At 44.4% G+C, this 20,014-nt stretch overlaps 1 protein-coding gene across 1 annotated transcript; it reads left to right on the forward strand.

Annotated features, from left to right (window-relative positions):
• The first annotated feature begins 291 nt into the window (after positions 1-291).
• Positions 292-10,331, forward strand: LOC120935751 (probable serine/threonine-protein kinase pkgA). Its single transcript, XM_040347811.1, has 7 exons — positions 292-525; positions 3,188-3,355; positions 7,173-7,324; positions 8,050-8,188; positions 8,449-8,619; positions 9,058-9,189; positions 9,783-10,331. The coding sequence occupies exons 1-7, from the start codon at positions 475-477 to the stop codon at positions 10,329-10,331; spliced, it is 1,362 nt and encodes a 453-aa protein (XP_040203745.1). The 5' UTR covers positions 292-474.
• Positions 10,332-20,014: the final 9,683 nt, after the last annotated feature.

Below are 20,014 nucleotides of genomic sequence, written 5' to 3' on the forward strand. Positions count from 1 at the left end.
GACTGGCCGGAGTAGCGTGATGCCACTCCCACGGGAGCCGTCAGTCATGGTACGGGCCCTTTAGAAACTGTGGCGATCGTGCCCTTTCTTCAGTGCACATGCCCCGATGATGTTGGCGCAAGCGTATATGGTAAATATCTCCTAAACCGTACAGATTTAGGAGATATTTCCAGTAACTTCATGTAAGCCGTATTATAGTCTTGTATGTAGGTAAATGTGGTGTAACAAGGTTTACAACTACTTTAAATTGCCAATAGAAGTAAATTAAGTAATTTGATTTGTATGTAGACAGGGTACTAAACTTGATTTCTCTTTCTCTCTCTAGGAGTAAATGGGACAACATCAATCCACACCAAGGAAAATGTACTGGCCCGTACAGTCCATGTACCGACCCCAACAGACCACGTATCAGCCACTGTGGAACACAAACCAACACCTGCAGAATGGGCAGCAGCCCATAAAGAATGTCTGAGTATGGAGAGCTTCATCTTCTACAAGATAATTGGAGAGGGAGGCTATGGAAAGGTAAGTGACCAAAGATTAACACTTAATGTACCATAGACACAGGGGGACACAGTATGACCATCCACAGGGAACACTATATGGTGGGATTTGCATAAACACTCAGCTCACCCTGCAGAGGGGATTTTAGAAGGGGCTGTACGGTTACTTTTATACTGAGCTGTCGCGGGTGTAAAGTGCCGCTATTTTTAGCGGTGCTTTACTGTCGTTTTTGCCATGATTTTAACCCCCGCTAGCGGCCGAAAAAGGGTTTAATTGCGGGCGGTTCAGAGGCGCTGTCCATTGATTTCAATGGGCAGGGGCGCTTTAGGAGCGGTATATTCACCTCTCCTACAGCGCCTCAAATACTTCTTTTTACCATCCTGCCAGCGCACTGCTCCAGTGTGAAAGCCCTCAGGCTTTCACACTGGATATAAAGGAGTGGCTCTTTCAGGGCGTTATGCAGGTGCTATTTTTAGCGCAATAGCGCCTGCTAAGCGCCTCAGTGTGAAAGCAGCCTACATCCTGGGATCCTCATTTTGCCAAGGTGTGATGAATGAGATGATATCATTACCTTATCCCTTGCTCACCTGGCAGCCAATGCTCTCCTCCACTGTCCCACGACCCTCTGCATCCTCCTATACAATCCAGGACTGCTGGTTCTGTACTATGTGGGATGATGTCAGAGAGCTGCGATCGCCTGGGCAGTGAAGGAAAGAGGCTCTGGCGGGGAAGTCATGCATTGGGGAGGAATCAGGGTAAGGAATAAAGGGCCAGATCCACAAAAGAGATACTCCGACTTAACTGCTGTTCAGTCTGTGTGTAACTTTGGAAACGATCCTCAAAAGGCTTTTTCCAAAGTTAGGCAGAAGATCCGGCATGTGTAATTGAATTACACTGCCGAATCTTAGGATGCAGTACCGCATCCGCCGCTGGGGGCATTTCGAGTCGAAATGCCGTTTCTAGTATGCAAATTAGCACTTAAGGCGATCCACAAAGCTTTCCAGCTTCCTTTTTGCGCCGTAAGTGTTATTTTGCAAGTGTAAAATTAGGGCTGGTTCTACAAAGTGTAAACTAGTCACACCTTGTAAAAGCCCATTCCAGCGACGGCATTTGGTATGCTTTCCCGAGGGAGAACTCCACGGCAATTTGTAAAAACAAAACCGGCATGGGTTCCCCCCCAGGAGCATACCAGGCCCTTAGGTCTGGTATGGGTTGTAAGGGGACCCCCCCTACGCCGAAAAATCGACGTAGGGGGTCCCCCTACAATCCATACCAGACCCGTATCCAAAGCACGCTACCCGGCCGGTCAGGAATGGGAGTGGGGAGGAGCGAGCGCCCCCCCCCTCCTGAGCCGTGCCAGGCCGCATGCCCTCAACATGGGGGGTTGGGTGCTCTGGGGCAGGGGGGCGCACTACGGGCCCCCCCACCTCAGAGCACCCTGTCCCCATGTTGATGAGGACAGGACCTCTTCCCGACAACCCTTGCCATTGGTTGTCGGGGTCTGCGGGCGGGGGCTTATCGGAATCTGGGAGTCCCCTCAAATAAGGGGGCCCCCAGATACCGGCCCCCCACCCTAAGTGAATGGATATGGGGTACATCGTACCCCTATCCATTCACCTGTAGGCAAAAAGTTAGTTAGTAAACACACAACACAAGGCTTTTTAAAATATTTTATTATTCTGCTCCGGATGCCCCCCCTGTCTTCGTTATTAGCTCAATTACCAGGGGGGGCTTCTTCTTCAGCTCTCCGGGGGTCTTCCACTCTCCGGGGGTCTTCCACTCTCCGGGGGTCTTCTCCGCTCTCCGGGGGGGCTTCTCCGGACTCCGGGGGGGGCTTCTCCGGACTCCGGGGGGCTTCTTCCATCTTCTCCCCTCTTCCGCTGTTGACTCGGCGAACCCCGGTTCTTCTGCAGATGTCCGGTGCCTTCTTCTTCAGCGCTGGCTGCCTGCTATGTTTGTGTGTTAGCTCAATTTCTAACAGGCAGCCAGCGCGGTCTTCTGTGGCGTCAGGGTCTTCTCTTCCTTTCTTCCGATGTTGCCTCGTCACCTGTTGTCGCTGTAATGATGGAAGCGCGCCTTGCATCCCATTTATATAGGCATCACCGTCCCATCATGCTCCGGCAGGTACCCACGTGGTGGGTGCCTACCCACGTGCACCCACCACGTGGCACTTAGGTAGAAACTTTAAGGCAGTGTAACTTAAATGGGATTTTTTAAGTTACGCCAGGTTTTTGTGGATCTGGCCCAAAGTATATCACCTTATTCCTCCGTCCCCACATGCAAAACAAGCAGTTAACCCTTGCAGAATAGAGAAAGGCCCCATTGCATAGGTAAGGTTTTTCCCCCTGATTTCAGCTTTGCCGCATATCAGACCTTGCCTAACAGTGCAGCAAACAGTCAGAATTCACCTAGAACAAGTATGACTTTTGCTATGTGAATTCTGTGGTCACTCTGGGTTATGGCACCTAAGAACCAGCCTGCTGTGTTGGATAAAGCCGATGGAGGCTCTTTATGTGTAAAAGACACTTGCAGCAGGTGGTAATATTTGATCAAATAGCCAAGCCAGAAGAAAAGATAAAAGGGAAAAGAAAGGCAGACGATTGAGTACAGAACATGAAGAATGTCTAGTAATGATGTTACAGCTTAAGCACATGGAAAAAATGATTAACTGTCTCTCTTACAGGTGTTGCTGGCAACCCACCGTGACACCGGAACATTGGTGGCTGTGAAGATGGTGAAAAAGAGCGATCTACTTAATGACCCGATCTTCATCCGCACTGAGAGTGAAGTCCTGCAAGTGGTTGGGAGCAACCATTTCTGTACCCGCACCTATGCCACGTTTCAAATAGAGGTAAGTCTTTATCTGGAAAAGGTAAAAGAAAGAAATATCATAGGAATGACATATATAAAACACAGTCGCACAAACACTGTCTGCTTTTAAAGCCAAATTCTTGTGATCAAGGCAACCCTGCCACACAAGGTTTGCTGGGTCATTGACCTCACTTTTCTAGTCAAACAATAGAGGTTGGTCACCTATACCACCTTCAGCCTCCTGATCTAACAGTGCTTCACCTTACTGTTAAAGCCAGCCGTAGATGGATAAAATCTTAGCCTGTTCAGCAGGTATTGGCCGAGATTCGATCCATCTACGGGCAGGTTTTTTGTGCAGAAGTACATCTATAAATGGAATTCAGTACCACTAGCATTTCTGGATTTTTTAACATGATACCTGCTGCCGGCAGCCATAGCTGCTAACAGTGAGAATTGTGTTTGCCGGCCGGGATGGCTCCAAGGCGTCAGAACAGAATAGTGCAGCAGGAGGTGTTCCCCATCAACACTAATGCCGCGTACGGATGATTGGACATTCCGACAACAAATGTTCGATGGGAGCTTGTTGTCAGAAATTCTGACTGCCTGTATGCTCCATCGGACATTTTCTGTCTAAATTTTCGACAACAAAAATTTAAGAGCTGGTTCTCAAATTTTCCAACAACAAAATCCATTCTCGTAAATTCTGATTTTGTGTAGCCAATTCCGACGCACAAAATTCCATGCATGCTCTGAATCAAGTACGAGACGGAAGTGCTCGGTCTGGTAAAACTAGCGTTCATAATGGAGATAGCACATTTGTCACACTGTAACGGACTGAAAAGCACGAAACTGAAAAATGCGAATCGTCTCTCACCAAACTTCTACTAACACGAGATTAGCAGAAGGAGCCCAAAGGGTGGCGCACTTGGTATGGAACTTCCATTTTATTGTGCCGTTGTACGTCACCGCATTCTTGACGTTCGAAATTTACGACAACATTTTTGTGACCGTGTGTATGCAAGACAAGTTTGAGCCAACATCCGTCAGAAAAAAATCCACGGTTTTGTCGTCGGAATGTCCGATCGTGTGTACGCTGCATAACTGTGTTAATGAGCTTGCGCAAATTGCATGTTACAACAAGTGACAGGAACTAGATTAGTCATAAAATGGTCTCATAGTATGGGCCAAATGAGGCCTTCCACAGTCCTTCAATAGGAGATATCCTGGATTCATAGCCCTCAGTCCTTATTCTGTTTTGTGATGATCTATGGAGTGCGTCACCAACCCTGGCAGTGTCTATAGGCACTGCCAGGGTGGATGGCAAGCGCCACGGATATTGGTCCAGGATATCTCCTATTGAAGGACTGTGGAAGGCCTCATTTGACCCATACTACTATGAGACCTTTTTCTGACTAATTTAGTTCCTGTTACCTGTTGTAACATGCAATTTGCGTGTTACAAATTGAGTACCACCAACATTTCTGGATTTTTTTAACGTGATCCCTGCCAGCAGCTATAGCCACCAAAAGTGAGAATTGTGTTTTGCCGGCCGGGAAGGTTCCACATCGGCAGAAGAGAATAATTCTGCAGAAGACGTTCCCCCATCAACACTTTGTGTTGATGGGGGGAATCAAGCAATTTTCTTTACTTCCACCTCTAGTGTAAAAAAAGAAAAATTGTATAATGCAGGGGTATTAAATTAAAATTCTCTGAGGTCCAGTCAGTAAAATATTTTTCTACCAGAGGTCCACATCTCATGTTGGTGCGATGACTCCGGTCCTTCACATCACAGCTCCCCTTCTCCTATGCCTTGTACACACGACCGGATTTTCCGATGGAAAAAGTTCAACGGGATCTTGTACATCACCACGTTCTTGGTGTTCGGAATTTCCGACAACATTTGTGTGACCCTGTGTATGCAAGACAGCTTGAGCGGAATTCTGTCAGAACTTTGTCAGACAAACCATCGCAATTTATTCCGACGACTGTCCGGCAGAGGCGTCCCTAGGGGGGGGCCAGAGGGGGCCCTGACCCCCCCAACATCATGCTGTGCCCCACCATGTGCCCCCCCAAAAAAAAAAATTTTTTTGCTCCCTGAGAGGGAGAGCGCCCCCAGTCAGCTCTGCGGGGGATTCCTCCCCCTCCCTGTGCTCGCCGACACTGCATAATGCGAGCACTCACACAACCAGATATTCTAGCCTGGGCCGTGTTTAAGTGTGTGCACTGCAGACTACAGTACACTGTAATCACTGAACTACATTATCTCAATCCCTTCCGTTCCCCCCCCCGATCTGTCTCCCTCCCCCTCTCCTGTTCTTTCAAAACATTCACAATTTACTTTCACTTTCAGTTAGGCAGATAATATATGGTGCAAATTTCTTTCCTGCATCCACAGATTGCAGGAAAGAAACTTGCATGATTCCCCCATCAACAGACAGTGGTGACAGGGGAATATCCCTCCTGCACAGCAATTATATTCTCCCGACAAACAGTGATTATCACTAGTGACTATACAGCAACCACTAGTGATAATTATAAGAGAATCTGCTCATTAATGGTTAAAATCTCAGCCAGTTTATGCTGAACCAGCTGAGATTTAAACTGTCTATAGCTGGTCTTAGCTCTTAGGCAGCCCATACATTGATTAGCACGGTGGAGTGTCGGCTTCCTGGCGTGATCGGGCATGTGGGATTTCAAACACACCCGAGCCCATCTCTATTGGTTGTAGACAGTTGAGCTCCCTGCAGGTTGCTTAGCAGCAGTGGACCCTTCTCTGACATACTGATCGGGATGCAATCCAGGTGATGCTCTTAGTCAAATCCTAGTCAAAAATATCAGTGATTTTATTGATCAAAGCCCACACTTTACAGGCATAGAGCCCACATGGCTGCTGATCATACGGTTGATTATATTTATGTGGTTGTACTCTTGATGCTAATAAATACTGTGTTTATTAGATCTGACTGGGAGCATCACCTGGATCACATGCCGATCAGCATGTCAACAGAGAAGGTTATACAGCATTACTGCTGCTAGGTGACCAGCTGGGGGCTCGGCTCTCTTTAACCAATAGTGCCAGCCTTCCTCTGCATGCACCCAAAATGTCACCAGCACTTGGTCCTAATAGACTGCCGCCGCTGCCAAGGAGACAGATGCCAGACCAGCTCTGTAAATAGCAGGGACAGGACAGCTGGGGATCCCCACTGTGGCAGAACACCAGGACCCGGTGGCAAGACAACCTTTGCAACCCTGATAGTTCTTCCACTGCTTTGGACCCTTATATTTTCTTGTTGTGCTGGTGACATATATCTCTTGTTTTCTGCCACCCTGGGGGGCCCCAGTATAGTAGGAAGGGAGCTCACTGCAGAACATGTGAAAGGGCCCATAGTGGGATCGTAGTAAAGGGCCCCAGGATATATATATATATAATTGCATTTTATAGTTGGCCCCCCTACTTTTGTCCCTGTCCCCCCATGTGCCCCCCTAAATATGAAAGCTGGAGACGCCACTGCTGTCCGGTCATGTGTACAGGGCATAAGGCTGGGTTCCCATCTCTCTCTGCAGCTGGGGAAATGCATTCGAAATCGCACATGTGCCTGACCTGCAGAGAAATGCTCTGCACTTCAGCAGAAGCACAGCAGAGCTTTTAATTCTTAATGGCACAGCCACACATTTTTTGTGTGTGCGATTTTGTAAAAAAGGTTTGGGGACTAAGATGAGCTAGATATATAGATAGATAGATGTCAATCAGTGTGTGTTGGTAGAGAAGTAGATCACATAACTTTTATTTGTACCTAATTTTGTATCTGTATCTAATTGAAATTCATTTATTAACCTCTCTGTATTTCCTTCCCCAGGACTACGTATGCTATGTAATGGAATATCTGAGTGGCGGCACCCTAGAACAATCTAGAACAAAAGAGAAAAAAAAACTCTCCACCATCAGAGTCTTGTCAGCGGAACTCATTTGCGGTGTGCAGTCCCTGCACTCCATGGGTGTAGTTCATAGGTAAGTATCTTTTTTTTTTTTTTTAAACTTCAATCATTTTACAATAATCCCTTCTCCCCTTCCACTTCCTCAACACCTAAAATGTTACTAAACCCGATTTGTTAAAAGCACAATAGTAAGTGCACACTTACCCATCCACCCCCTCCATCCATTGTCTGTGGCGGCCCTTCTGCTGGCCGTACACATCGAGATAAAAGGACAGTTGAACGCAACTTGGATCATTTGAAACATTTCGATTATTCAATAAGGAAAAGGGCTGATTTGATTGGATTTTCCAGAAGGGACAATTGTTCAATTATTTAACCACTTGAGTACCAGCCTGCAAAAGGGTAAAAATTAGTGAATGGATCAGTTGCTGCTGCTTATCCATTCATTCATTCCCCATTCAGAAGTTACTACAATTCTTTTCTTCCCTCTGATGTAAGTGGAAGGGGAGGGGAGGGACAATCAGTCATAGCTTTCACAAGGTACTGAGCTGCTCGAATCACCTCTGTACACTGTGTCTATGTTCTATCTGTTTCTGCAACATCATTTACAAATGGCCGTACAGCCGTAGTCAAGTGATTGATGATCATACAGCCCTTGTAGTGCAATCAGTTCATGATAGATAGGATTGTTTTCTGGATCATATTGTGCTGTGGTTTGGAGGTGGTAGGAGAGGAATATATGGGAAATTATAAAGGAAGAATTTAACTATAGAGTTAACACTTGTCTTTTCTCTGCAGAGACCTGAAGCCTGACCAAATTCTTATTGACGGCGCCGGACATGTGAAAATTGCTGACTTTGGTTTGTCAGCAACCAATATGTTTGGATCAAAAACGGACACGGAAAAAGTTGGAACACCCCCCTACGAGGCCCCAGAGGTAAGAGAAAGACCATTCTCATGCACAAGGCAAAGAGAACCTGCATACACATGGCTATAAGGGACCAGATTATGTCTGTCCAGAATAAAAGAGAACCTGTATATACAGAGCAGTTATAGGCCAAACTAAGCCTGAATTAAAGAAAACCTGTATCTAAAGCATGATAATCTAATGAAGCCACGTTCTAAATGATGCTGCTAGTTTCCAGTCTGATTTGCTCTCCTAACCCATCTCTCTCTCTCTCTCTTATTTTCCCACAGATGACTTGGCAGAGGCCCTATGACGCAACGGTGGATTACTTTTCCTTGGGGGTCATACTCTACGAGTTCGCCTTTTGTAAATATCCGTACACGAATGATATGGGGAGGTTTTCATTAGAGACACATTATCCAGACGATGCTGACCCCGAATTGGTGGACTTTCTAAACAAGGTACGTAGTGATATACAAGGAAGGTAAACATAGTGGTTGATTTACTAAAACCGGAGCGCACAGCTGCACCAGATTTTGCACTCAGTGCTTAAAAAAATGGTTTGCGCTTCGCTTGCTTTAGGACTCTGACACAAGTGAAGCCACATTCCTTCTAATGACTGTAAAAAAGTGTGCTAGGAGGTGAGAGAAGCCTGTTGCATGGCCTTGAACCATCATGCAACAGCAAGAACTCCTATTAGCAACTATTCTTTGCAGCATTATGCAGAGAACACTCTGCAGACTCCACACTGCTCTTTTTACTATTAGGATGTGAATTGCCAGTGCCGTGTGGAGTTTTTCCTGTGATGCGACGAGTGTGGAAGCTGCAGATCTTTATAAATAGGCCTCATAGGATTTTTGTACTATTCCTGTCATCTTATGTTTTTCTTTTTCCCACAGCTCTTGTGCAAAGATCAGAACGAGCGAAAAGCGGGCGTTTCCAACATAAGACAGCACCGGTTCTTCAATGGCATAAATTGGGAAGAAGTGGAAGCAGGGGAAGGACGACCCCCATTTCATGTACCTCGAAGCGTAAGTAGAAATTACATGTATACTAGGCCTGTGTCTGTACACAAGGCTCTCACCAATCATGACACTTTGGGTGTTTATAAAAAGGGAAGAAATTGTTTTTGTGAGACCGTATATTTTCACTTAAAGAGAAGTCACCAAGGCCAGATTTATAATAGAATCTGAGTATCCAGTCTTCACTTATTGGAATTGTGCAGCATTTATATTTCTCACCTGAACTTTATTATACACCTGACTCATCATTTTGAGGGCCTGGGGAGAAGTTATTTGTCTCCTAGCTACAGGGCACTGTTATGTGATAGTGATGTGCACTGAGGAGCTGGGAGACGGGAGAGAAAAGCCACTGGCAGATCTCAGGTACACTCTCACCCCGACTCTTAATCCGACGACTCAGGAACAATTAAATAAGGAGACAAATGTAAATCTTTCAGGAGTTTGCACAACTTTGATAGTGAAAGTTCATATAATTGTGCATGCACAGTAAAGACTGGTATCTAGCATCTCACAACCATATGGACTTGGATGGCCCATACGGGGGGAGGGGGGCAATCTCTTCTGGTTATTAATGCATCAAATTGTCCTCTTTCTTTTTTTAGGGCATGAGAAACCTAACAAGAAAGGAAAAAGAACTGAAATACCTCCCAAGACCAGGCTTGTCTATTTTACCCAAGGAGCAGAGGCAGTTCAACGGAATTTCATTTGTTTGCGACGAGTGGAAGACCATACTGAAGAAAAATTGTAAAATGGTAGGCGGGTCAACTAAGAAGAAGAGGAAGGTGGTAGGCGGGTCAACTAAGAAGAAGAGGAAGGAGGTAGGCGAGTCAGGTAAGAAGAGGAAGGAGGTAGGCGACTCAGGTAAGAAGAAGAGGAAGGAGGTAGGCAAGTCAGGTAAGACGAAGAGGAAGGAGGTAGGCGAGTCAGGTAAGACGAAGAGGAAGGAGGTAGGCGAGTCAGGTAAGAGGAAGAGGAAGGAGGTAGGCGAGTCAGGTAAGACGAAGAGGAAGGAGGTAGGCGAGTCAGGTAAGACGAAGAGGAAGGAGGTAGGCGAGTCATGCAAGACGAAGAGGAAGGAGGTAGGCGAGTCATGCAAGAGGAGGAAGGTGTGTCAAGTAAGAGGAGGAAAGAGGAAGGTGTGTCAGGTATAAGGAGGGGAGGTAGGCGAGTTATAAAGGGGAGGGGTAGGTGGGGTAGATATGAGGAGGGAAGGTAGGTGGGTCAGGTATTAAAGGGAGGGAGGTGGGTCAGGTATGAGGAGGAAGGGTAGTTGGTATAAGGAGGGTAGGTGGTAGGCGAGGTATGAGGACTGGGAGGCAGGTTGTTCAAGAAATCCAGAACTTCGGAAATGTGAACATTTCTAATTTTCAAGGGTTAGGGTTAGAGGGTTAAGGCTTAGAGGGTAAAGGCTTAGAGGGTTAGGTTGTGGGTTAGGTGGTTAGGGTTGAGGGTTAGGAGTTAATTCCAAATTCGGAAATTCGAAAATTTCAGAAAATTCGAAATTTTTAATTTTCAAGGGTTAGGGTTAGAGGGTTAAGGCTTGGGGTTAGGGTTGAGGGTAAGGGTTAGGGGTTAATTCCAAATTCGGAAATTCGAAAATTTTGGAAAATTTGTAAATTAGAAATTTCTCATTTTCAAGGGTTAGGATTATAGGGCTAGAGGTTTAGGGTTAGGTATGTGGAAATTTCTAATTTTCAAGGGTTAGGGTTAGAGGGTTAAGGCTTGGGGTTAGGATTAGGCTTAGATGGTTAGGGTTAGAGGGTTGGGGGTTAGGTTTTGGGGGTTAGGGTTAAGGGTTAGAGTTAGTGGTTAATTCCAAAATTTCAGAAAATTCGAAATTTCTAATTTTCAAGGGTTAGGGTTAGAGGGTTAAGGCTTGGGGTTAGGGTTGAGGGTAAGGGTTAGGGGTTAATTCCAAATTCGAAAATTTCAGAAAAATCAAAATTTCTAATTTTTAAGGTTTAGGGTTAGAGGGTTAAGGCTTGGGGTTAGGGTTGAGGGTTAGAATTGAGGGTAAGGGTTGAGGGTAAGGGTTAGGGGTTAATTCCAAATTCGGAAATTCGAACATTTCTGAAAAATCAAAATTTCTAATTTTCAAGGTTTAGGGTTAGAGGGTTAAGGGTTGGGGTTGAGAGTTAGGGTTGAGGGTAAGGGGTTAATTCCAAATTCGGAAATTTCAGAAAAATCTAAATTTCTAATTTTCAAGGTTTAGGGTTAGAGGGTTAAGGCTTGGGGTTAGGGTTGAGGGTAAGGGGTCAATTCCAAATTCGGAAATTTTGGAAAATTTGTGAATTAGAAATTTCTCATTTTCAAGGGTTAGGGTGTTAGGATTATAGGGCTAGAGGTTTAGGGATGTGGAAATTTCTAATTTTCAAGGGTTAGGGTTAGAGGGTTAAGGCTTGGGGGTAGGATTAGGCTTAGATGGTTAGGGTTAGAGGGTTAGGGTTGGGGGTTAGGTTTTGGGGGTTAGGGTTAAGGGTTAGAGTTAGTGGTTAATTCCAAAATTTCAGAAAATTCGACATTTCTAATTTTCAAGGGTTAGGGTTAGAGGGTTAAGGCTTGGGGTTAGGGTTGAGGGCAAGGGTTAGGGGTTAATTCCAAATTCGGAAATTCGAAAATTTCAGAAAATTCAAAATTTCTAATTTTCAAGGTTTAGGGTTAGAGGGTTAATGCTTGGGGTTAGGGTTGAGGGTTAAGGTTGAGGGTAAGGGTTAGGGGTTAATTCCAAATTCGGAAATTCGAAAATTTTGGAAAATGTGTAAATTAGAAATTTCTCATTTTCAAGGGTTAGGGGGTTAGGATTATAGGGCTAGAGGTTTAGGGTTAGGTATGTGGAAATTTCTAATTTTCAAGGGTTAGGGTTAGAGGGTTAAGGCTTGGGGTTAGGATTAGGCTTAGATGGTTAGGGTTAGAGGGTTAGGGTTGGGGGTTAGGGTTAAGGGTTAGCGTTAGTGGTTAATTCCAAATTCGGAAATTTCAGAAAAATCTAAATTTCTAATTTTCAAGGTTTAGGTTTAGAGGGTTAAGGCTTGGGGTTAGGGTTAGGGTTGAGGGTAAGGGTTGAGGGTAAGGGTTGAGGGTAAGGGTTAGGGGTTAATTCCAAATTCAGAAATTCGAAAATTTCAGAAAAATCAAAATTTCTAATTTTCAAGGTTTAGGGTTAGAGGGTTAAGGCTTGGGGTTAGGGTTGAGGGTAAGGGGTCAATTCCAAATTCGGAAATTCGAAAATTTTGGAAAATTTGTGAATTAGAAATTTCTCATTTTCAAGGGTTAGGGTGTTAGGATTATAGGGCTAGAGGTTTAGGGTTAGGTATGTGGAAATTTCAAATTTTCAAGGGTTAGGGTTAGAGGGTTAAGGCTTGGGGGTAGGATTAGGCTTAAATGGTTAGGGTTAGAGGTTAGGGGGTTAGAGGTTAGGGTTAGTGGTTAATTCCAAATTCGGAAATTCAAAAATTGTAGAAAATTCAAAATTTCACATTTTCAAGGGTTAGAGGGTTAAGGCTTAGGGTTATAGGGTTAAGGCTTGGGGTTATAGGGTTAGAGTTATAGGGTTAGGGTAAGGGGATAGTGGTTAATTCCAAATTTGGAAATTTAAAAATTTTGGAAAAATGCCCCTCTCACTGCTCCAAAGATGCTGCTTGCCAAAATTCTAAACCGAGATTTCATCTTTCCTCGATGTTCCATCTTGTGGGGAGAAAATTCATGTCTGTAGGCCAGAGGGACGCGATGGGAAGGGGACAGAGGGAATACATCTCCCAGCAATCTCTGTCCGCATGGGGAACTACAACTCCCAGCATGCACTGTATGTAATGGGGCTTCCACTCCCAGCCTGGAATAAGATGTTATAGGACTATATGTCCCAGCATGATTTTTTTCTATAGATGTACTACAGGTCCCAGCAATCTCCACATACCCCAGCCTGCTCCCCTCCCCCTCCTCAGGGGTAATTTCACCCCACACTCCTCTCTTACCAAGGGTGGTGGGTCCCCTCCCCCCAGGATAAGGGTGGGCCGGTTGGGCCTGCGGGGGAGGGGTAAAGGGCGGTGGGAGATGAGTGGGGTGGTGGGACTGGGGGGTGCAATCCCCCATGAGGAGGGGGAGGGGAGCAGGCTGGGATATGTAGAGATCACTGGGACCTGTAATATCTCCATAGAAAAAATCATGCTGGGATATGTAGTCCCACAGCATCTTATTCCAGGCTGAGAGCTGAACCCCCACTACTTAACACAGTGCATGCTGGGAGTTGTAGTTCCCCATGCAGACAGAGATTGCTGGGATTTGTAGTTCTTCAGAGCCTGAGCAGAGGCGGCAGATTACACAGACACGCCGTGACCCACCTGTAAAGAAAATTCGAAATTTCTAATTTTCAAGGGTTAGGGTTAGAGGGTTAAGGCTTGGGGTTAGGGTTGAGGGTAAAGGTTTGGGGGTTAATTCCAAATTCGGAAATTTTGGAAAATTTGTGAATTAGAAATTTCTCATTTTCAAGGGTTAGGGGGTTAGGATTATAGGGCTAGAGGTTTAGGGTTAGGTATGTGGAAATTTCTAATTTTCAAGGGTTAGGGTTAGAGGGTTAAGGCTTGGGGTTAGGATTAGGCTTAGATGGTTAGGGTTAGAGGGTTAGGGTTGGGGGGTTAGGGTTAAGGGTTAGAGTTAGTGGTTAATTCCAAATTCGGAGATTTGAAAATTTCAGAAAATTCGAAATTTCTAATTTTCAAGGGTTAGGGTTATAGGGTTAAGGCTTGGGGTTAGGGTTAAGGGTAAGGGTTAGGGGTTAATTCCAAATTCGGAAATTCGGAAATTTCAGAAAAATCTAAATTTCTAATTTTCAAGGTTTAGGGTTAGAGGGTTAAGGCTTGGGGTTAGGGTTGAGGGTTAGGGTTGAGGGTAAGGGTTAGGGGTTAATTGCAAATTCGGAAATTCGAAAATTTCTGAAAAATCAAAATTTCTAATTTTCAAGGTTTAGGGTTAGAGGGTTGAGGCTTGGGGTTAGGGTTGAGGGTAAGGGGTCAATTCCAAATTCGGAAATGCGAAAATTTGTGAATTAGAAATTTCTAATTTTCAAGGGTTAGGGTGTTAGGATTATAGGGCTAGAGGTTTAGGGATGTGGAAATTTCTAATTTTCAAGGGTTAGGGTTGGAGGGTTAAGGCTTGGGGGTAGGATTAGGCTTAGATGGTTAGGGTTAGGGGTTAGGTTTTGGGGGTTAGGGTTAGAGGTTAGGGTTAGTGGTTAATTCCAAATTCGGAAATTTCAGAAAATTTGACATTTCTAATTTTCAAGGTTTAGGGTTAGAGGGTTAAGGCTTGGGGTTAGGGTTGAGGATAAGGGTTAGGGGTTAATTCCAAATTCGGAAATTCGAAAATTTCTGAAAATTCTAAATTTCTAATTTTCAAGGGTTAGGGTTAGAGGGTTAAGGCTTGGGGTTAGATTTAGGCTTAGATGGTTAGGGTTAGAGGGTTGGGGGTTAGGTTTTGGGGGTTAGGGTTACGGGTTAGAGGTTAGGGTTAGTGGTTAATTCCAAATTCGGAAATTTCAGAAAATTCGAAATTTCTAATTTTCAAGGTTTAGGGTTAGAGGGTTAAGGCTTGGGGTTAGGGTTGAGGATAAGGGTTAGGGGTTAATTCCAAATTCGGAAATTCGAAAATTTCTGAAAATTCGAAATTTCTAATTTTCAAGGTTTAGGGTTAGAGGGTTAAGGCTTGGGGTTAGAGTTGAGGGTTAGGGTTGAGGGTAAGGGTTAGGGGTTAATTCCAAATTCGGAAATTCGAAAATTTTGGAAAATTAGTAAATTAGAAATTTCTAATTTTCAAGGGTTAGGGGGTTAGGATTATAGGGCTAGAAGTTTAGGGTTAGGTATGTGGAAATTTCTAATTTTCAAGGGTTAGGGTTAGGGGGTTAAGGCTTGGGGTTAGGATTAGGCTTGGATGGTTAGGGTTAGAGGGTTAGGGTTGGGGGGTTAGGTTTTGGGAGTTAGGGTTAAGGGTTAGAGTTAGTGGTTAATTCCAAATTTGGAAATTCGAAAATTCGAAATTTATAATTTTCAAGGGTTAGGGTTAGAGGGTTAAGGCTTGGGGTTAGGGTTGAGGGTAAGGGTTAGGGGTTAATTCCAAATTCGAAAATGTCAGAAAAATCTAAATTTCTAATTTTCAAGGTTTAGGGTTAGAGGGTTAAGGCTTGGGGTTGGGGTTGAGGGTAAGGGGTTAATTCCAAATTCGGAAATTTCAGAAAAATCGAAATTTCTAATTTTCAAGGTTTAGGGTTAGAGGGTTAAGGCTTGGGGTTAGGGTTGAGGGTTAGGGTTGAGGGTAAGTGGTCAATTCCAAATTCTGAAATTTTGGAAAATTTGTGAATTAGAAATTTCTCATTTTCAAGGGTTAGGGTGTTAGGATTATAGGGCTAGAGGTTTAGGGATGTGGAAATTTCTAATTTTCAAGGGTTAGGGTTAGAGGGTTAAGGCTTGGGGGTAGGATTAGGCTTAGATGGTTAGGGTTAGAGGGTTAGGGTTGGGGTTAGGGTTAAGGGTTAGAGGTTAGGGTTAGTGGTTAATTCCAAATTCGGAGATTCGAAAATTTCAGAAAAATCAAAATTTCTAATTTTCAAGGGTTAGGGTTAGAGGGTTAAGGCTTGGGGTTAGAGTTGAGGGTTAGGGTTGAGGGTAAGGGTTAGGGGTTAATTCCAAATTCGGAAATTCAAAGATTTTGGAAAATTTGTGAATTATAAATTTCTCATTTTCAAGGGTTAGGGTTAGGATTATAGGGCTAGAGGTTTAGGGTTAGTTATGTGGAAATTTCTAATTTTCAAGGGTTAGGGTTAGAGGGTTAAGGCTTGGGGTTAGGATTAGGCTTAGATGATTAGGGTTAGGGTTGGGGGTTAGGTTTTGGGGGTTAGGGTTAGAGGTTAGGGTTAGTGGTTAATTCCAAATTCGGAAATTCGAACATTTCAGAAAATTCGAAATTTCTAATTTTCAAGGGTTAGGGTTAGAGAGTTAAGGCTTGGGGTTAGGGTTGAGGGTTAGGGTTGAGGGCAAGGGTTAGGGGTTAATTCCAAATTCGGAAATTCGAAAATTTCAGAAAATTCAAAATTTCAAGGTTTAGGGTTGGAGGGTTAAGGCTTGGGGTTAGGGTTGAGGGAAAGGGTTAGGGGTTAATTCCAAATTCGAAAATTTCAGAAAAATCTAAATTTCTAATTTTCAAGGTTTAGGGTTAGAGGGTTAAGGCTTGGGGTTAGGGTTGAGGGTAAGGGGTCAATTCCAAATTCGGAAATTTTGGAAAATTTGTGAATAAGAAATTTCTAATTTTCAAGGGTTAGGGTGTTAGGATTATAGGGCTAGAGGTTTAGGGTTAGGTATGTGGAAATTTCTAATTTTCAAGGGTTAGGGTTAGAGGGTTAAGAATTGGGGGTAGGATTAGGCTTAGATGGTTAGGGTTAGAGGGTTAGGGTTGGGGGTTAGGGTTAAGGGTTAGAGGTTAGGGTTAGTGGTTAATTCCAAATTCGGAGATTCGAAAATTTCAGAAAAATCAAAATTTCTAATTTTCAAGGGTTAGGGTTAGAGGGTTAAGGCTTGGGGTTAGGGTTGAGGGTTAAGGGGTTAATTCCAAATTCGGAAATTCAAAGATTTTGGAAAATTTGTGAATTATAAATTTCTCATTTTCAAGGGTTAGGATTATAGGGCTAGAGGTTTAGGGTTAGTTATGTGGAAATTTCTAATTTTCAAGGGTTAGGGGGTTAAGGCTTGGGGTTAGGATTAGGCTTAGATGATTAGGGTTAGGGTTGGGGGTTAGGGTTAGAGGTTAGGGTTAGTGGTTAATTCCAAATTCGGAAATTCGAAAATTTCAGAAAATTCGAAATTTCTAATTTTCAAGGGTTAGGGTTAGAGAGTTAAGGCTTGGGGTTAGGGTTGAGGGTTAGGGTTGAGGGCAAGGGTTAGGGGTTAATTCCATATTCGGAAATTCGAAAATTTCAGAAAATTCAAAATTTCTAATTTTCAAGGTTTAGGGTTAGAGGGTTAAGGCTTGGGGTTAGGGTTGAGGGTAAGGGTTAGGGGTTAATTCCAAATTCGAAAATTTCAGAAAAATCAAAATTTCTAATTTTCAAGGTTTAGGGTTAGAGGGTTAAGGCTTGGGGTTAGGGTTGAGGGTAAGGGGTCAATTCCAAATTCGGAAATTTTGGAAAATTTGTGAATAAGAAATTTCTCATTTTCAAGGGTTAGGGTGTTAGGATTATAGGGCTAGAGGTTTAGGGTTAGGTATGTGGAAATTTCAATTTTTCAAGGGTTAGGGTTAGAGGGTTAAGGCTTGGGGTTATAGGGTTAAGGCTTGGGGTTATAGGGTTAGAGTTGGGGTTATAGGGTTAGGGTAAGGGTTAGTGGTTAATTCCAAATTTGGAAATTTGAAAATTTTGGAAAAATGCTCCTCTCACTGCTCCAAAGATGCTGCTTGCCAGAATTCTAAACCGAGATTTCATCTTTCCTCGATGTTCCATCTTGTGAGGAGAAAATTCATGTCTGTAGGCCAGAGGGACGCGATGGGAAGGGGACAGAGGCACTACATCTCCCAGCAATCTCTGTCCGCATGGGGAACTACAACTCCCAGCATGCACTGTGTATGTAATGGGCCTTCAGCTCCCAGCCTGGAATAAGATGTTACAGGACTATATGTCCCAGCATGATTTTATCTATAGATGTACTACAGGTCCCAGCAATCTCTACATACCCCAGCCTGCTCCCCTCCCCCTCCTCAGGGGTAATATCACCCCACACTCCTCTCCCACCAAGGGTGGTGGGTCCCCTCCCCCCAGGATAAGGGTCGGCTGGTTGGGCCTGCAGGGGAGGGGTAAAGGGCGGTGGGAGATGAGTGGGGTGGTGGGACTGGGGGGTGCAATCCCCCATGAGGAGGGGGAGGGGAGCAGGCTGGGATATGTAGAGATCACTGGGACCTGTAATATCTCCATAGAAAAAATCATGCTGGGATATGTAGTCCCACAGCATTTATTCCAGGCTGGGAGCTGAACCCCCACTACTTACACAGTGCATGCTGGGAGTTGTAGTTCCCCATGCGGACAGAGATTGCTGGGAGTTGTTGTTCCTCAGAGTCTGAGCAGAGGTGGCAGATTACATAGACACGTCGTGACCCACCTGTAGTCTGGGCAATGGCTCCTCCCTCTGGAGCTCTGTGTCTGGGATTGTCCCTCCTCCCCCGCTCTCCGCACACTGACACCCACATCTCCACTCACTTACCACCGAGGGTGGGGCTCCAATTGCCCGCCCTCCCCCACACACAGGGCTGAGCCAGGAAATATTCGATTGCCTCTCGGGGGATCAGGAAGGAATTTTTTCCCCAGCTGGAGCACATTGGATCATGCTTTGCTGGGGTTTTTCGCCTTCCTCTGGATCAACTGCCTCACAACCCAACACACCCACTCATCTACCACCAAGAGGGGACGCTACCACCCTGAGTATAGGGCGAGTGTTCCCAGTGGAACTTCCCCCCAAGTTTCATTTGTCCACACTCCCCCACGCCCAGCATACTGGTAATACCCCCTGCCCTCGCCTATATACACTCATCTACCACCAAGAGGGTCCAGAGAAAATGGGGTGCCTTGCAGATAAGTTGGGCTACATGCCCAGGTAAAAACAGGACTAACATTTATTTACTAACACACTGGTCAACATACAATGACTGGCATGCACTGACCTACACTAACAGACGACGTCCAGATGTACATAAACTGACCGCTCCATGCTTTAGATAGATGCACACAGACAGACAACCAAATTAGGAGAGAGTAGATCGCACACAGATTATAGGATGAGGCCTACTACAAACATACATCCAACATTAGAAAAAGGATGACTAGCATCCAGTAGGGTAGCTTAGTGTAGTTAGTGTAGGTCCTGCCCTAGAAGAGTCTACCTTGCCGTGGTGGGCAGGCTTGGAATCTCTTGGTCAACAGTGTGCCAGCAAACGGGCGAGAGGATCACTAGATCTTCACTTCTGGCCAATTGATTTTACCAAAGGACTCTTGGTTTAATCAGAGTATATATAGTTGAAAAAGGAGAGAATGTGTAGGTCCATAATATTTCATAAACACACAATAAAAATTTGGTATATTTACATTTGAATTGCTTCCTCTTTTATTTATTCCTTTCATGACCGGGGGTCATTACCACTTGGATGCACAGGCCCACATTTGCAAGGCTGGAAGGGGCTCTATGGCTACTTCTTCCACTTCTGGTGTGTATAGGGATGTGTAATAGGTGTTTATGTATGAACATGTGTCCTAACCATGTATATATGTACTGACAAGCCCCTTATGTGACAGTAGTGACAAGATCCTCTCAATGGAGACATCAGGGGTCTTCTAGCTTCAACCCAAGAACAGGATATACGATTAAATCCTGTAATAAGACATTCCCCTTTACTAGGAAATATCACGTTCTCGGGGATTTTTATATCATTTTTTTATTAATTTTCTATTCCTACACATTCCACTCACAAAATATATAGGGAATTCTTTCCTGTTATCCAGGGCTAGAGGATCTGCTCTATTCAGAAAATGTGTTTTTCTGCCCTCTCAATCTATACTTTAGGCAATCTAAGCCTTTCTCTAGTCTCCAAAATAATTGTAAAATCCTCAATTTTAAAAAGTGACCGTGAGGCCTGGTTCACACTTGTGCGATGCCAGACATCGCATGTGATTCGCAGCGCACTCCTGATCACATTACATGCAATGTCTGTGTAATGTGATTTCAGCCATACAGATAGTATGGCTGATATCGCACAGCATTCGGTCCAAACGCGCACATGACCCTTTTTTCTGTTCGGACCAGAATCGGAT

This window comes from Rana temporaria, chromosome 4 (assembly GCF_905171775.1).
Source record: "Rana temporaria chromosome 4, aRanTem1.1, whole genome shotgun sequence".
Taxonomy (NCBI): domain Eukaryota; kingdom Metazoa; phylum Chordata; class Amphibia; order Anura; family Ranidae; genus Rana; species Rana temporaria.